Consider the following 18,899-nt stretch of genomic DNA (forward strand, 5'->3'; position numbering starts at 1 on the left):
ACAGCATCCTGGTGAATCTCCTCTACACCCTCTCTATTCCAGGCAGCATCCTGGTAAATCTCCTCTGCACCCTCTCTAATCCAGGCAGCATCCTGGTGAATCTCCTCTGCACCCTCTCTCATCCAGGCAGCATCCTGGTGAATCTCCTCTGCACCCTCTCTATTCCAGGCAGCATCCTAGTAAATCTCCTCTGCACCCTCTCTAATCCACACAGCATCCTGGTGAATCTCCTCTACACCCTCTCTATTCCAGGCAGCATCCTGGTAAATCTCCTCTGCACCCTCTCTAATCCAGGCAGCATCCTGGTGAATCTCCTCTGCACCCTCTCTCATCCAGGCAGCATCCTGGTGAATCTCCTCTGCACCCTCTCTATTCCAGGCAGCATCCTGGTAAATCTCCTTTGCACCCTCTCTAATCCAGGCAGCATCCTAGTGAATCTCCTCTGCACCCTCTCTAATCCAGGCAGCATCCTGGTGAATCTCCTCTGCACCCTCTCTAATCCAGGCAGCATCCTGGTAAATCTCCTCTGCACCCTCTCTAATCCACACAGCATCCTGGTGAATCTCCTCTGCACCCTCTCTAATCCAGGCAGCATCCTGGTGAATCTTCTCTGCACCCTCTCTAATCCACACAGCATCCTGGTGAAACTCTTCTGCACCCTCTCTATTCCAGGCAGCATCCTGGTAAATCTCCTCTGCCCCCTCTCTAATCCAGGCAGCATCCTAGTAAATCTCCTCTGCACCCTCACTGATCCACACAGCATCCTGGTGAATCTCCTCTGCACCCTCTCTATTCCAGGCAGCATCCTGGTAAATCTCCTCTGCACCCTCTCTAATCCACACAGCATCCTTGTGAATCTCCTCTGCACCCTCTCTATTCCAGGCAGCATCCTGGTAAATCTCCTCTGCACCCTCTCTAATCCACACAACATCCTTGTGAATCTCCTCTGCACCCTCTCTATTCCAGGCAGCATCCTGGTAAATCTCCTCTGCACCCTCTCTAATCCACACAACATCCTCGTGAATCTCCTCTGCACCCTCTCTATTCCAGGCAGCATCCTGGTAAATCTCCTCTGCACCCTCTCTAATCCAGGCAGCATCCTGGTGAATCTCCTCTACCCCCTCTCTAATCCAGGCAGCATCCCGGTGAATCTTCTTGCACCCTCTCGAATCCACACAGCATCCTGGTGAATCTCCTCTGCACCCTCTCTAATCCACACAGCATCCTGGTGAATCTCCTCAGCACCCTCTCTAATCCACACAGCATCCTGGTGAATCTCCTCTACACCCTCTCTATTCCAGGCAGCATCCTGGTAAATCTCCTCTGCACCCTCTCTAATCCAGGCAGCATCCTGGTGAATCTCCTCTGCACCCTCTCTATTCCAGGCAGCATCCTAGTAAATCTCCTCTGCACCCTCTCTAATCCACACAGCATCCTGGTGAATCTCCTCTGCACCCTCTCTATTCCAGGCAGCATCCTGGTAAATCTCCTCTGCACCCTCTCTAATCCAGGCAGCATCCTAGTGAATCTCCTCTGCACCCTCTCTAATCCAGGCAGCATCCTGGTGAATCTCCTCTGCACCCTCTCTAATCCAGGCAGCATCCTGGTAAATCTCCTCTGCACCCTCTCTAATCCACACAGCATCCTGGTGAATCTCCTCTGCACCCTCTCTAATCCACACAGCATCCCGGTGAATCTCCTCTGCACCCTCTCTAATCCAGGCAGCATCCTGGTGAATCTCCTCTGCGCCCTCTCTATTCCAGGCAGCATCCCGGTGAATCTCCTCTGCACCCTCTCTATTCCAGGCAGCATCCTGGTGAATCTCCTCTGCACCCTCTCTAATCCAGGCAGCATCCTGGTGAATCTCCTCTGCGCCCTCTCTATTCCAGGCAGCATCCCGGTGAATCTCCTCTGCACCCTCTCTAATCCAGGCAGCATCCTGGTGAATCTCCTCTGCACCCTCTCTATTCCAGGCAGCATCCTGGTGAATCTCCTCTGCACCCTCTCGAATCCACTCTCCATACTATTAAAGTGTTGTAGCTGCACCCCCCTGAGTCTGATCCTGATCTATCACGATAGTGGCTAGTGCAACTCTAAGATCAGAGTTCAGTTCCCACTGCTGTCTGTAAACAGATTGTACGTTCTCCCCATTACCGTGTAGGTTTCCTCCGGTTTCTCAGGTTTCCACCCACATTCCAAAAACATACCAGTTAGTGGGCACCAAGCTGTGGGCGAGCTTCGTTGGTGCCAGTTGTGTGGTGACACTTGCCCTCAGCCCGTCCTCAGACCGTGTTGGCTCGGATCTGAAACATTGATTGGCCAACCTGCTGAGCGCCCTGCCGCCCCACCGAGGGCTCGTCACAAGGCCAGCAGGCTCTTTACCTCTGCTGTGCACCACTTGCATTTTCAATGATATTTTGTTAACTTATCTGTCGTAATACTTTGGTTGATGTGCTGTTTCTGATTTTCTTGTTTTGCAAGCTGCACCAAGGTCGAGAGGAATGTTGTTTTGTTTGCTTGTATAAATGTAAAGTCAGATGACAATAAACTTGAGGATTTCCAGCATTGGAGCTGAATCGGATTTATTCTCATCGGCATGTGACGTAAAATTTGTTAACTTAGCAGCAGCAGTTCAATGTTATATATAATATAGAATTATATGTATATTGAATAGATTTTAAAATCATGCAAAAAACAGAAATAATATATATTAAAGAGTGAGCTGGAGCTCAGATCCACACGACAAGGGACAGAGAACCAATGTAGCAAAATGCTGGAGAAACTCCAGGAATGCTGGAGGCCGGAGTAGAGTGGATGTGGAGAGGATGTCCCAGTTGTGAGGGAGTCTAGGTCGAGGGCAAAGCCTCAGAATCACTTTAGAACAGAGATGAGGAGGAATTTCTTTAGCCAGAGAGTGGTGAATCTGTGGAAATCATTGCCACGGACAGCTGTGGAGACCAGTCATTGGGTACATTTAAAGCGGAGGTTTATAGGTTCTCGATTAGTCAGGGAATCAAAGGTTACAGTGAGTAGGCCGGAGAATGATGTTGAGGGATAATAAATCAGTCATGATGGAATGGTAGAACAGACTCGATGGGTTGAATTGCCTAATTCTGCTTTGCATACAAAATGCTGGAGAAACTCAGCAGGTCAGGCATCATCTACGTAGGGGAATAAATGGACAATGTTTCATCAGGACGAACTCCTTCCCCTCCCCCTACCTTCTTTTTCTTCCCCTTCCTTCCAGCCCTGATAGATGGTTTCGATCCAAAATGTTGACTGTTTATTCCCCTCCATAGCTGCTGCCTGACCTGCTGGGTTCCTCCAGCATTTTGTGTGTGTTTCCAGATTCTGCAGAATCTCTTGTGTATTCTCTGCTCGTTAGGTGTAACGCCCTGGGAAAGGTTTCACTGCCAGTTTCTGAAGCAGCAGTGTTTGGGTTGTGGCCAGAGATAACGGGGGCTTTGGAATGTGTGCCATCCTATGAGGGGAGTGCTTTTACTTGTTGTGTTCCTGACCAAGGTGATCTGGGTCATTTGTTTGGTGTAAGATGAAGAGAGAAGATGCCAGAAAGGAGGGGTTGGTAGACACCAGGATGGAGTGGACTTGGAGTGGGGCCGGGAGTCGACGAAGCGCGGGGAAATCGATGGAAGATCAGTGGAAGGGAAACCAGGAACTCCAACGTCCACATTAGACCGTTTCATTAAGTGGGCCATTTACTTTACTAACCCTTTAGTCAAGTAAGAATTATAAAGCTAAATCGTTTAGTTGCATGTGGTGTGCTGTCTGTTATTTCGTGGCACTGATTTGTAACGAGGAACAGGTCACGGGGCATCCACACAAACAGGAGGTTTTGCACCCTCAGATTTCACACGTTCGGTGGGACCAGAGACTGCCTTCCCTCGACTAACGCTGCCTGAGGGTTACATTAGTCTTATAGTCAGGCTGTATCTGTGGAATCAATGTTTTGGATTGAGGCCCTTCAGCTCTACTTTATGTCCTTGCATGGTACTGTTGTAAAACAACACGTTAGTAATAATGAACCTGATAGTGTGGGCAAGTTCTGCCCAGGGACGCCAGTGATGATGTTATAGAAAGGAGGGAGAAGGCACAAGGGGCCGAAAGGCCTCCTCATGCTCCTAGTTCCTCTGTTCTCATCAATCAGTCACTCTCCAGTTCAAGTTTATAGTTATTCAATATGTATAGAGCTAAACGAAACAATGACCCTCAGGGACCAAGGTGCATAACACAATCATATATCACACACAGCACGTCAAATAACATTAACAGATCTATTCTATAGATGTACAAGTTGACATAAAGTGCTAAAAAAAAATTCCTCCTTACCTCTGTTCTGAAGGATCGACCCTCAATGTTGAGGCTGTTTCCTCGAGTTCTGGATACCCCCACCAGAGGAAACATCCTCTCCACACTCACTCTATCTAGTCCTTTCAACATTCGGTAGGTTTCAATGAGATCCCCTTCCATCCTTCTAAATTCCAGCGAGTACAGGCCCAAAGCTGCCAAAACTCTCCTCATATGTTAACCCCTTTTTTCCTGGAATCATCCTCATGAACCTCCTCTGGACTCTCTCCAAAAACAACACATCCTTTCTGCGATATGGGGCCCAAAACTGTTGACAGTGTGGCCTGACTTGTGTCTTATACAGGCTCAGCAATATCTCCTGAAAGCAGACTACAGGAAGTTAGGAACAAAGTTGAGAAGCAGGACCACAAAGGTAGTAATCTCAGGATTACTGCCTGTGCCACGTGACAGTGAGTATAGGAATAGAATGAGGTGGAGGATAAATGTGTGGCTGAGGGATTGGAGCGGGGGCAGGGATTCAGATTTCTGGATCATTGGGACCTCTTTTGGGGCAGGTGTGACCTGTACAAAAAAGGACGGGATGCACTTGAACCCCAGGGGGACCAATATTCTGGTGGAGAGGTTTGCTAAGGCTACTGGGGAGAGTTTAAACTAGAATTGTCAGGGTATGGGAACCAAACTGAAAGACTGGGGAAGAGGAGGTTGGCTCACAAATAGAGAAAGCTTGTAGTCAATGTGTGAGGGAGGATAGGCAGGTGATAGAGAAGGGACACACTCAGACCGATAGTTTGAGATGTGTCTATTTTACTGCAAGGAGTATTGTGATCAAAGCAGATGAGCGCAGAGTGTGGATCTGTTCTTAGAGCAATGATTACAGAGACTTGGATGGCTCAGGGGCAGGAATGATTACTCTGAGTGCCGGGCTTTAGATGTTTCAGAAAGGACAGGGAGGGAGGCTAAAGAGGTGGGGGGGGGGGTGTGTGGCACTGCTGATCAGAGATAGTGTCACAGCCGTAGAAAAGGAGGAAGACATGGAGGGATTGTCTACGAAGTCTCTGTGGGTGGAAGCTAGGAACAGGAAGGGGTCAATAACTCAACTGGGTGTTTTTTTATAGACAACCCAATAGTAACAGGGACATCAAGGAGCAGATAGGGAGACAGATTCTGGAAATGTGTAATAAAAACAGGGTTGTCATGGTGGGAGATTTTAATTTCCCAAATATCAATTGGCATCCTGCTAGAGCAAGGGGTTTAGATAGCGTGAAGTTTGTTAAGTATGTTCAAGAAGGTTTCTTGACATAACATGTAGATAAGCCTACAAGAGGAGAGGCTGTACTTGATCTGGTATTGGGAAATGAACCCGGTCAGGTGTCAGATCTCTTAGTGGGAGAGCATTTTGGAGATAGTAATCATATTTCTATCTCCTTTACCATAGCATTGGAGAGGGATAGGAACAGACAAGTTAGAACATAGAATAGTACAGCACAGTACAGGCCCTTCAGCCCACAGTGTTGTGCCGACCCTTAAACCCTGCTTTCTATATAACCCCCACCTTAAATTCCTCCATATACCTGCCTAGTAGTCTCTTAAACTTCACTAGTGTATCTGCCTCCACCACTGACTCAGGCAGTGTATTCCACGCACCATCCACTCTCTGAGTGAAAAACATTCCTCTAATATCCCCCTTGAACTTCCCTCCCCTTACCTTAAAGCCACGTCCTCCTGTATTGAGCAGTGGTGCCCTGGGGAAAAGGCGTTGGCTGTCCACTCTGTCTATTCCTCTTAATTTCTTGTACACCTCTATCATGTCTCCTCGCATCCTCCTTCTCTCCAAAGAGTAAAGCCCTAGCTCCCTTAATCTCTGATCATAATGTAAACTCTCTAAACCAGGCAGCATCCTGGTAAATCTCCTCTGTACCCTTTCCAATGCTTCCACATCCTTCCTATAGTGAGACAACCAGTTAGGGAAACGTTTAATTGGAGTAAGGGGAAATATGAGGCTGTCAGGCAGGAACTTGGAAGCATAAATTAGAAACAGATGTTCTCAGAGAAACGTTCGGAAGAAATGTGGCAAATGTTCAGGGGATATTTGTGTGGAGTTCTGCACAGGTTCCATATACCTATCCAGGAGTCTCTTAAAAGACCCTATTGTAATGGCCTGCACCACCGTTGCCAGCAGCTCATTCCACGCACTCACCACTCTCTGACACCTCCTCTGTACCTACTTCCAAGCACCTTAAAACTGTGCCCTCTCGTGTTAGCCATTTCAGCCCTGGGAAAAGCCTCTGACTATCCACATGTTCAATGCCTCTCATCATCTTATACACCTCTATCAGGTCACCTCTCATCTTCCACCGCTTTAAGGAGAAAAGGCCAAGCTCATTCAACCTATTCTCATAATGGATGCACCCCAATCCAGACAACATCCTTATAAATCTCCTCTGCATCCTTTCTATAGTTTCCATGTCCTTCCTGCAGTGAGGCTACCAGAACTGAGCACAGTACTCCAAATGGGATCTGACCAGGGTCCTATTTAGCTGTAATATTACCTCTCGGCTCTTAAACTCAATCCCATAATTGATGAAGGCCAATGCAGCTTTGAGTGTTCTATGGACTCGGACCCCAAGATCTCTCTGATCCTTCACACAGCAAGAGTATACTATACTCTGCCATCGTATTTGACCTACCAAGATGAACCACATCACACTGATCTGGTTTGAACTCCATCTGCTACTTCTCAGCCCAGTTTTGCATCCTATCAATGTCCGGCTGTCACCTCAGCCAGTCCCCCACACTATCCACAAAACCACCAACCCTTGTGTCATCAGCAAACTTACTAACCCATCCCTCCACTTCCCCATCCAGATCATTTATAAAAATCACGAAGAGTAAGGGTCCCAGGACAGATCCCTGAGGCACACCACTGGTCACCGACCTCCATGCAGAATATGACCCGTCTACAACCACTCTTTGCCTTCTGTGGGCAAGCCAGTTCTGGATTCACGAAGAAAGGTCCCCTTGGATCCCATGCCTTCTTAGTTTCTCAATAAGCCTTGCGTGGGGTACCTTATCAAATACCTTGCTGAAATCCATATACACTACATCTACGGCTTTTCCTTCATCAATGTGTTTAGTCACATCCTCAAAAACTTCAATCAGGCTCATAAAGCATGACCTGCCCTTGACAAAGCTGTGCTGACTATTCCTAATCATATTATACCTCTCCAAATGTTCATAAATCCTGCCTCTCAGGATCTTCTCCATCAACTTACCAACCACAGAAGTAAGACTCACTGGTCTATGTTTTCCTGGGCTATCTCTACTCCCTTTCTTGAATAAGGGAACAACATTTGCAACCCTCCAATCCTCCAGAACCTCTCCCATCCCCATTGATGATGCAAAGATACAAATGGTTTTTTAAACCTTCCTCCTATCTTAAAGAGTAAAGTGACATTTACAAATTTTCCAGTCCTCCGGGACCATGCCAGAATCAAGTAATTCTTGAAACATCATGACCAATGCATCCATTATCTCTTCAGCAACCTCTCTCAGAACTCTGGGATGCAATCCATCTGGCCCAGGTGACTAATCCACTGTAATACCTTACAGTTTGCCTAGCACTTTTTCCTTGAAATAGCAATGGCATTCACTCTTGCTCTCTGACACATACAGACCACTGGTACACTGCTAGTGTCTTCCACAGTGAAGACTGAAGCAAAGTACTGTAGTCATTAAATTCATCTGACATTTCCACAATAGTTTTAAAACCTTTGCGGGGTCTTAACTCCACCCACAAAGATTCACCATTCTCTGACCCTATGTTACCTCTTTCTAAAGATGTAATCCCACCTCTTACCAACAGAGCCACACCACCACCTCTGCCTTCCTGTCAGTCCTTTCAATACAAAGTATATCCTTTGATGTTAAACTCCCAACTAAGGCCTTCTTCAGCCGTGACTCAGTGATACCCACAATGTCACACCGACCAGTCTCTAATTGTGCCACGAGTTCATCCACCTTATTCTGAATGCTACACACATTTAGATACAGCTCCTTCAGTCCTGCATTCTTTGCCCTTTTTGAACTTTTTGCTCTGTCTGCATTTGTACCCAGTCATTGGCTTGTCCTTCCTTACATTCATGTTACACCCATCGTCTACTTGTAAACCTGCTGGCTCATCCTCAGTTCTATCACACTGGTTCCCATCCCACTACCATATTAGTTTAAACCATTCCCAACAGCTCCAGTAAACCTGCCCGCAAGAATATTGGCCCCCCTCGGATTCAAGTACAACCCATCCCTTTTGTACAGGCCCCATCTACCTCAGAAGAGGTCCCAATTATCCAGAAATCTGAATCCTTGCCCCCTGCTCCAATCCTTCAGCCACACATTTATCTGCCACCTCATTCTATTCCTATCCTCACCATCGCGTGGTACAGGCACCAATCCTGAGATGACTACCCTTGAGTTCCTGCTTCTCAGCTTCCTCCCTAACTCCCTGTAGTCTGCTTTCAGAACCTCCTCCCTTTTCCTGCCTGTGTCATTGGTACCAATATGTACCAGGACCTTTGGCTGACATCCAACAGAACAGTAATAAGCTTGGTTCTGATTCCTGGCCCCTTGACCTCTCCTGAATACAATCAAAGTCAATTTTATTACCACAGAAAACCCTAAGGTTCATTTTCTTGCGGGTATACTCAGCAAGTCGCTAGAATAGTAACTATAACAGGATCAGTGAAACATCAGCCAGAGTGCAGAAGACAGTAAACTGTGCAGATGCAAATATGAATAAATAGCAATAAATAACAAGAACACAAGATAATGAATTGAAGAGAACCTGTTCACAGAACTGGCCCATCTGCTTCCCAATCAGTCTCACGATCTGACTAAAGGATGGCCTCTCGGTGGCTTCCAATCTCCAGCACTGGGTCATGATGTCATAGCTGGGGAACAGAGTTCAAAGGTCATGGATCATCTCCCTTTTTTCTTGACCACAAGACCCTGTCTCCCAGGTCAAGGTCAGGCAGCATCTCAGCTTGGATGTCACGACAGCTGAGTACTCCCAGCCCCCTGCATCAAACCTCCAAAGTTGTGGGCCACTGGGCACTGTAGTCCTGCACCCAGGGTTCACCCATACCATAGATCATGGAGTGCACAGAAAGACAGGCCCTTCACTGCAACAAAGATGCCCTTCTACACCAATCCCTTTGTTTGTGTCCCATTTCCCTCAGTGCTAATGATTGAGGTTCACTTCCCGCTGCTGGAGTTTCTCCGCTCTCCTCACTGTTCCGTCTCGGGTGTGCGGCCAGACACTAACCGAAATGCTCCCACACACACAGCCTTTGTTGCTGCGCACATGGAATTTTCTTTTATCTAAAGTTTCATGAAAGTTCAGCGCAGTTTTCAGGCTGTTCAAAATTTTCCTGTTCAGAGCTATGGTTACTCCTGATAAAAAAGAATTGGAATGAACGTTGGTTCTCCCTGTGACGTGAAGGTTCCCTTGCTTCAGTTTTCTCCTACATTCCGAAGATGTACGGATTAGGCTTTGTGAGTTCTGGGCATGACATGCCGGTGGGCTGTCCCAGCACAGCCTTGGACTGCAAACAATGGAAAACCTGCAAATGCTGGAAATCCACACAGCTCAGTGGGCTGGGCAGCATCTTGGAAAGAAGTAGCAGTCGCTTGTTCAGCTCAATTCCCCATCCTTGGACAGTGGGGTTGCTGACGCAAATGAAGCATTTCACTGTATGATTTGATGCTTTGCTGTGCATATGTGTGGCAAGTAGAATTAATCTTTATTATTTATCTTTAAACCTTTCCTATCTAGCAACTTACCTCAGACCATTAAACATAGAAAACAGGACAGTAAAGCCTTTTTTGGCCCAAGATGATGTACCGACTTTTTAACCTACTCTCCATTTTTCTATCAACCATGGCCTATCTGAGAGTATCTTACAGTCCCATTATAGAAAGATGGGGCCATTCGGGAGGATAGGGAGTGATGGATAGGACATACAGAGAGGTAGTTACACCCAAGGTGCAGGACACAGGAAACTGGGTGACAGTCAGGAAGGGGAAAGGGGTTAAGAAGCCAGTGCAGAGTATCCCTGGGGCCATCCCCTCAACAACATGGATACCGCTTTGGATACTTTTGGGGGGGGGATATCCTAACAGAGAAATGTCGCAATGGGGGAGTCTCTGACACTGAGTCTGCCTCTGTGACTCAGAAGGGAAGAGGGGAAGAAGAGGCGAGCTGTGATGTTAGGGGATTTGTTAGTTAGGGGAACGGACAGGACAGTCTGTGGGCTAGAACAGAATCCAGATGGGATGTTGCCTCCCGGGTACCAGGGTCCAGGACATTCTGGATCGAGCCCTCAGCATTCTTAAGTGGGAGGGTGAACAGCCAGAAGTCATGCTCCACGTAGGTACCAATGATAAGGGTAGGACGAGTGATGAGATTCTGCACAGGGAGTTCAGGGAGTTAGGTGATATGTTAAAGGGCAGGGCCTCCAGGGTTGTGATCACAGGATTGCTACCTGTGCCTCGCTCTAGTGAGACTAGAACTAGGAAGATTATACAGTTTAATACGTGGCTAAGGAGCTGGTGTTGGAGGGACAGCATAAGATTTTTGGATCATTGGGCTCTCTTCCTGGAAAGGTGGGATCTGTACAGAAGGGACGGTTTGCACCTGAACTGGAGGGGAACCAGTATCGCAGCGGGAAGGGTTGTTAATGCTGCAGGGGGATGGGAACCGGAGTGTCAGAACAGGTAGTGGAGAGGTTGTGGAGGTAGATGTTGGTCAGACCTCCACAAAGTTCGGATCGAAAGGTTGAGCATGGTGTGACTAGTGTCCTGAGCTGCATTTACTTCAATGCAAGAAGCATCGTAGGAAAGGCAGGTAATAGTGATGAAGGTGAGGTAGCTGGTTTACAAACAGGGGCAATGTGTAGTGAGGAGAGGCTGTTGAGAGGGTCACACTGGGAGGGGTGGTGTTGAGGGAGGGTCACACTGTGCTTGGTACAATCTTGGCCCCCTAGCAGATTAAATGATATGTTAATAATAATAAGTGTATTTTAAGTTGAGATTGTAAATAGATTTGCGAATCCCTGATTATTATGTGTACTTTTGTTATTGAATAAGCTTCTGCACATCTGCCACACCAGTCAGCTCATCCGCACCCTCAGACTGCCCCAATGGTCAGCTCATCCGCACCCTCAGACTGCCCCAATGGTCAGCTCATCCGCACCCTCAGACTGCCCCACCGGTCAGCTCATCCGCACCCTCAGACTGCCCCCCCGGTCAGCTCATCCGCACCCTCAGACTGCCCCACCGGTCAGCTCATCCGCACCCTCAGACTGCCCCACCGGTCAGCTCATCCGCACCCTCAGACTGCCCCACCGGTCAGCTCATCCGCACCCTCAGACTGCCCCACCGGTCAGCTCATCCGCACCCTCAGACTGCCCCACCGGTCAGCTCATCCGCACCCTCAGACTGCCCCACCGGTCAGCTCATCCGCACCCTCAGACTGCCCCAATGGTCAGCTCATCCGCACCCTCAGACTGCCCCAATGGTCAGCTCATCCGCACCCTCAGACTGCCCCACCGGTCAGCTCATCCGCACCCTCAGACTGCCCCAATGGTCAGCTCATCCGCACCCTCAGACTGCCCCAATGGTCAGCTCATCCGCACCCTCAGACTGCCCCACCGGTCAGCTCATCCGCACCCTCAGACTGCCCCAATGGTCAGCTCATCCGCACCCTCAGACTGCCCCAATCGTCAGCTCATCCGCACCCTCAGACTGCCCCAATGGTCAGCTCATCCGCACCCTCAGACTGCCCCACCGGTCAGCTCATCCGCACCCTCAGACTGCCCCACCGGTCAGCTCATCCGCACCCTCAGACTGCCCCAATGGTCAGCTCATCCGCACCCTCAGACTGCCCCAATGGTCAGCTCATCCGCACCCTCAGACTGCCCCACCGGTCAGCTCATCCGCACCCTCAGACTGCCCCACCGGTCAGCTCATCCGCACCCTCAGACTGCCCCACCGGTCAGCTCATCCGCACCCTCAGACTGCCCCAATGGTCAGCTCATCCGCACCCTCAGACTGCCCCAATGGTCAGCTCATCCGCACCCTCAGACTGCCCCACCGGTCAGCTCATCCGCACCCTCAGACTGCCCCAATGGTCAGCTCATCCGCACCCTCAGACTGCCCCAATGGTCAGCTCATCCGCACCCTCAGACTGCCCCAATGGTCAGCTCATCCGCACCCTCAGACTGCCCCAATGGTCAGCTCATCCGCACCCTCAGACTGCCCCAATGGTCAGCTCATCCGCACCCTCAGACTGACCCAATGGTCAGCTCATCCGCACCCTCAGACTGCCCCCCCGGTCAGCTCATCCGCACCCTCAGACTGCCCCACCGGTCAGCTCATCCGCACCCTCAGACTGCCCCACCGGTCAGCTCATCCGCACCCTCAGACTGCCCCACCGGTCAGCTCATCCGCACCCTCAGACTGACCCAATGGTCAGCTCATCCGCACCCTCAGACTGCCCCACCGGTCAGCTCATCCGCACCCTCAGACTGCCCCAATGGTCAGCTCATCCGCACCCTCAGACTGCCCCAATGGTCAGCTCATCCGCACCCTCAGACTGCCCCACCGGTCAGCTCATCCGCACCCTCAGACTGCCCCACCGGTCAGCTCATCCGCACCCTCAGACTGCCCCAATGGTCAGCTCATCCGCACTCTCAGACTGCCCCAATTGTCAGCTCATCCGCACCCTCAGACTGCCCCACCGGTCAGCTCATCCGCACCCTCAGGCTGCCCCACCGGTCAGCTCATCCGCACCCTCAGACTGCCCCAATGGTCAGCTCATCCGCACCCTCAGACTGCCCCACCGGTCAGCTCATCCGCACCCTCAGACTGCCCCAATGGTCAGCTCATCCGCACTCTCAGACTGCCCCAATGGTCAGCTCATCCGCACCCTCAGACTGCCCCACCGGTCAGCTCATCCGCACCCTCAGACTGCCCCACCGGTCAGCTCATCCGCACCCTCAGACTGCCCCACCGGTCAGCTCATCCGCACCCTCAGACTGCCCCACCGGTCAGCTCATCCGCACCCTCAGACTGCCCCACCGGTCAGCTCATCCGCACCCTCAGACTGCCCCAATGGTCAGCTCATCCGCACCCTCAGACTGCCCCAATGGTCAGCTCATCCGCACCCTCAGACTGCCCCAATGGTCAGCTCATCCGCACCCTCAGACTGCACCACCGGTCAGCTCATCCGCACCCTCAGACTGCCCCACCGGTCAGCTCATCCGCACCCTCACACTGCCCCACCGGTCAGCTCATCCGCACCCTCAGACTGACCCAATGGTCAGCTCATCCGCACCCTCAGACTGCCCCAATGGTCAGCTCATCCGCACCCTCAGACTGCCCCAATGGTCAGCTCATCCGCACCCTCAGACTGCCCCAGTGGTCAGCTCATCCGCACCCTCAGACTGCCCCAATGGTCAGCTCATCCGCACCCTCAGACTGCCCCACCGGTCAGCTCATCCGCACCCTCAGACTGCCCCACCGGTCAGCTCATCCGCACCCTCAGACTGCCCCAATGGTCAGCTCATCCGCACCCTCAGACTGCCCCAATGGTCAGCTCATCCGCACCCTCAGACTGCCCCACCGGTCAGCTCATCCGCACCCTCAGACTGCCCCACCGGTCAGCTCATCCGCACCCTCAGACTGCTCCACCGGTCAGCTCATCCGCACCCTCAGACTGCCCCAATGGTCAGCTCATCCGCACCCTCAGACTGCCCCAATGGTCAGCTCATCCGCACCCTCAGACTGCACCACCGGTCAGCTCATCCGCACCCTCAGACTGCCCCACCGGTCAGCTCATCCGCACCTTCAGACTGCCCCAATGGTCAGCTCATCCGCACCCTCAGACTGCCCCAATGGTCAGCTCATCCGCACCCTCAGACTGCCCCACCGGTCAGCTCATCCGCACCCTCAGACTGACCCAATGGTCAGCTCATCCGCACCCTCAGACTGCCCCACCGGTCAGCTCATCCGCACCCTCAGACTGCCCCAATGGTCAGCTCATCCGCACCCTCAGACTGCCCCACCGGTCAGCTCATCCGCACCCTCAGACTGCCCCACCGGTCAGCTCATCCGCACCCTCAGACTGCCCCAATGGTCAGCTCATCCGCACCCTCAGACTGCCCCACCGGTCAGCTCATCCGCACCCTCAGACTGCCCCAATGGTCAGCTCATCCGCACCCTCAGACTGCCCCAGTGGTCAGCTCATCCGCACCCTCAGACTGCCCCAATGGTCAGCTCATCCGCACCCTCAGACTGCCCCAATGGTCAGCTCATCCGCACCCTCAGACTGCCCCAATGGTCAGCTCATCCGCACCCTCAGACTGCCCCACCGGTCAGCTCATCCGCACCCTCAGACTGCCCCAGTGGTCAGCTCATCCGCACCCTCAGACTGCCCCACCGGTCAGCTCATCCGCACCCTCAGACTGCCCCAGTGGTCAGCTCATCCGCACCCTCAGACTGCCCCAATGGTCAGCTCATCCGCACCCTCAGACTGCCCCAATGGTCAGCTCATCCGCACCCTCAGACTGCCCCAATGGTCAGCTCATCCGCACCCTCAGACTGCCCCACCGGTCAGCTCATCCGCACCCTCAGACTGCCCCAATGGTCAGCTCATCCGCACCCTCAGACTGCCCCACCGGTCAGCTCATCCGCACCCTCAGACTGCCCCACCGGTCAGCTCATCCGCACCCTCAGACTGCCCCACCGGTCAGCTCATCCGCACCCTCAGACTGCCCCAATGGTCAGCTCATCCGCACCCTCAGACTGCCCCAATGGTCAGCTCATCCGCACCCTCAGACTGCCCCAATGGTCAGCTCATCCGCACCCTCAGACTGCCCCACCGGTCAGCTCATCCGCACCCTCAGACTGCCCCACCGGTCAGCTCATCCGCACCCTCAGACTGCCCCAATGGTCAGCTCATCCGCACCCTCAGACTGCCCCAATGGTCAGCTCATCCGCACCCTCAGACTGCACCACCGGTCAGCTCATCCGCACCCTCAGACTGCCCCACCGGTCAGCTCATCCGCACCCTCAGACTGCCCCACCGGTCAGCTCATCCGCACCCTCAGACTGCCCCACCGGTCAGCTCATCCGCACCCTCAGACTGCCCCAATGGTCAGCTCATCCGCACCCTCAGACTGCCCCAATGGTCAGCTCATCCGCACCCTCAGACTGCCCCACCGGTCAGCTCATCCGCACCCTCAGACTGCCCCAATGGTCAGCTCATCCGCACCCTCAGACTGCCCCAATGGTCAGCTCATCCGCACCCTCAGACTGCCCCAATGGTCAGCTCATCCGCACCCTCAGACTGCCCCACCGGTCAGCTCATCCGCACCCTCAGACTGCCCCAATGGTCAGCTCATCCGCACCCTCAGACTGCCCCAATGGTCAGCTCATCCGCACCCTCAGACTGCCCCAATGGTCAGCTCATCCGCACCCTCAGACTGCCCCACCGGTCAGCTCATCCGCACCCTCAGCCTGCCCCACCGGTCAGCTCATCCGCACCCTCAGACTGCCCCAATGGTCAGCTCATCCGCACCCTCAGACTGCCCCACCGGTCAGCTCATCCGCACCCTCAGACTGCCCCACCGGTCAGCTCATCCGCACCCTCAGACTGCCCCACCGGTCAGCTCATCCGCACCCTCAGACTGCCCCACCGGTCAGCTCATCCGCACCCTCAGCCTGCCCCACCGGTCAGCTCATCCGCACCCTCAGACTGCCCCAATGGTCAGCTCATCCGCACCCTCAGACTGCCCCACCGGTCAGCTCATCCGCATCCTCAGACTGCCCCACCGGTCAGCTCATCCGCACCCTCAGACTGCCCCACCGGTCAGCTCATCCGCACCCTCAGACTGCCCCAATGGTCAGCTCATCCGCACCCTCAGACTGCCCCAATGGTCAGCTCATCCGCACCCTCAGACTGCCCCACCGGTCAGCTCATCCGCACCCTCAGACTGCCCCAATGGTCAGCTCATCCGCACCCTCAGACTGCACCACCGGTCAGCTCATCCGCACCCTCAGACTGCCCCAATGGTCAGCTCATCCGCACCCTCAGACTGCCCCACCGGTCAGCTCATCCGCACCCTCAGACTGCCCCACCGGTCAGCTCATCCGCACCCTCAGACTGCTCCACCGGTCAGCTCATCCGCACCCTCAGACTGCCCCAATGGTCAGCTCATCCGCACCCTCAGACTGCCCCAATGGTCAGCTCATCCGCACCCTCAGACTGCACCACCGGTCAGCTCATCCGCACCCTCAGACTGCCCCACCGGTCAGCTCATCCGCACCCTCAGACTGCCCCAATGGTCAGCTCATCCGCACCCTCAGACTGCCCCAATGGTCAGCTCATCCGCACCCTCAGACTGCCCCACCGGTCAGCTCATCCGCACCCTCAGACTGACCCAATGGTCAGCTCATCCGCACCCTCAGACTGCCCCACCGGTCAGCTCATCCGCACCCTCAGACTGCCCCAATGGTCAGCTCATCCGCACCCTCAGACTGCCCCACCGGTCAGCTCATCCGCACCCTCAGACTGCCCCACCGGTCAGCTCATCCGCACCCTCAGACTGCCCCAATGGTCAGCTCATCCGCACCCTCAGACTGCCCCACCGGTCAGCTCATCCGCACCCTCAGACTGCCCCAATGGTCAGCTCATCCGCACCCTCAGACTGCCCCAGTGGTCAGCTCATCCGCACCCTCAGACTGCCCCAATGGTCAGCTCATCCGCACCCTCAGACTGCCCCAATGGTCAGCTCATCCGCACCCTCAGACTGCCCCAATGGTCAGCTCATCCGCACCCTCAGACTGCCCCACCGGTCAGCTCATCCGCACCCTCAGACTGCCCCAGTGGTCAGCTCATCCGCACCCTCAGACTGCCCCACCGGTCAGCTCATCCGCACCCTCAGACTGCCCCAGTGGTCAGCTCATCCGCACCCTCAGACTGCCCCAATGGTCAGCTCATCCGCACCCTCAGACTGCCCCAATGGTCAGCTCATCCGCACCCTCAGACTGCCCCAATGGTCAGCTCATCCGCACCCTCAGACTGCCCCACCGGTCAGCTCATCCGCACCCTCAGACTGCCCCAATGGTCAGCTCATCCGCACCCTCAGACTGCCCCACCGGTCAGCTCATCCGCACCCTCAGACTGCCCCACCGGTCAGCTCATCCGCACCCTCAGACTGCCCCACCGGTCAGCTCATCCGCACCCTCAGACTGCCCCAATGGTCAGCTCATCCGCACCCTCAGACTGCCCCAATGGTCAGCTCATCCGCACCCTCAGACTGCCCCAATGGTCAGCTCATCCGCACCCTCAGACTGCCCCAATGGTCAGCTCATCCGCACCCTCAGACTGCCCCACCGGTCAGCTCATCCGCACCCTCAGACTGCCCCACCGGTCAGCTCATCCGCACCCTCAGACTGCCCCAATGGTCAGCTCATCCGCACCCTCAGACTGCCCCAATGGTCAGCTCATCCGCACCCTCAGACTGCACCACCGGTCAGCTCATCCGCACCCTCAGACTGCCCCACCGGTCAGCTCATCCGCACCCTCAGACTGCCCCACCGGTCAGCTCATCCGCACCCTCAGACTGCCCCACCGGTCAGCTCATCCGCACCCTCAGACTGCCCCAATGGTCAGCTCATCCGCACCCTCAGACTGCCCCAATGGTCAGCTCATCCGCACCCTCAGACTGCCCCACCGGTCAGCTCATCCGCACCCTCAGACTGCCCCAATGGTCAGCTCATCCGCACCCTCAGACTGCCCCAATGGTCAGCTCATCCGCACCCTCAGACTGCCCCAATGGTCAGCTCATCCGCACCCTCAGACTGCCCCACCGGTCAGCTCATCCGCACCCTCAGACTGCCCCAATGGTCAGCTCATCCGCACCCTCAGACTGCCCCAATGGTCAGCTCATCCGCACCCTCAGACTGCCCCAATGGTCAGCTCATCCGCACCCTCAGACTGCCCCACCGGTCAGCTCATCCGCACCCTCAGCCTGCCCCACCGGTCAGCTCATCCGCACCCTCAGACTGCCCCAATGGTCAGCTCATCCGCACCCTCAGACTGCCCCACCGGTCAGCTCATCCGCACCCTCAGACTGCCCCACCGGTCAGCTCATCCGCACCCTCAGACTGCCCCACCGGTCAGCTCATCCGCACCCTCAGACTGCCCCACCGGTCAGCTCATCCGCACCCTCAGCCTGCCCCACCGGTCAGCTCATCCGCACCCTCAGACTGCCCCAATGGTCAGCTCATCCGCACCCTCAGACTGCCCCACCGGTCAGCTCATCCGCATCCTCAGACTGCCCCACCGGTCAGCTCATCCGCACCCTCAGACTGCCCCACCGGTCAGCTCATCCGCACCCTCAGACTGCCCCAATGGTCAGCTCATCCGCACCCTCAGACTGCCCCAATGGTCAGCTCATCCGCACCCTCAGACTGCCCCACCGGTCAGCTCATCCGCACCCTCAGACTGCCCCAAT

General features: G+C 54.1%; 1 protein-coding gene across 1 annotated transcript in view; it reads right to left on the minus strand.

Moving 5' to 3' along the window:
• LOC132405695 (macrophage colony-stimulating factor 1 receptor-like) overlaps positions 1–18,899 on the minus strand; it is a 156,335-nt gene that overhangs the window by 23,976 nt on the left and 113,460 nt on the right. Inside the window, exon 16 of the mRNA XM_059990713.1 lies at positions 9,164–9,269. Within this exon, the coding sequence (XP_059846696.1) occupies positions 9,164–9,269 (106 nt within the window). The remainder of the gene's footprint in view (positions 1–9,163; positions 9,270–18,899) is intronic.

This window comes from Hypanus sabinus, chromosome 15 (assembly GCF_030144855.1).
Source record: "Hypanus sabinus isolate sHypSab1 chromosome 15, sHypSab1.hap1, whole genome shotgun sequence".
NCBI classification, from domain to species: Eukaryota; Metazoa; Chordata; class Chondrichthyes; order Myliobatiformes; family Dasyatidae; genus Hypanus; species Hypanus sabinus.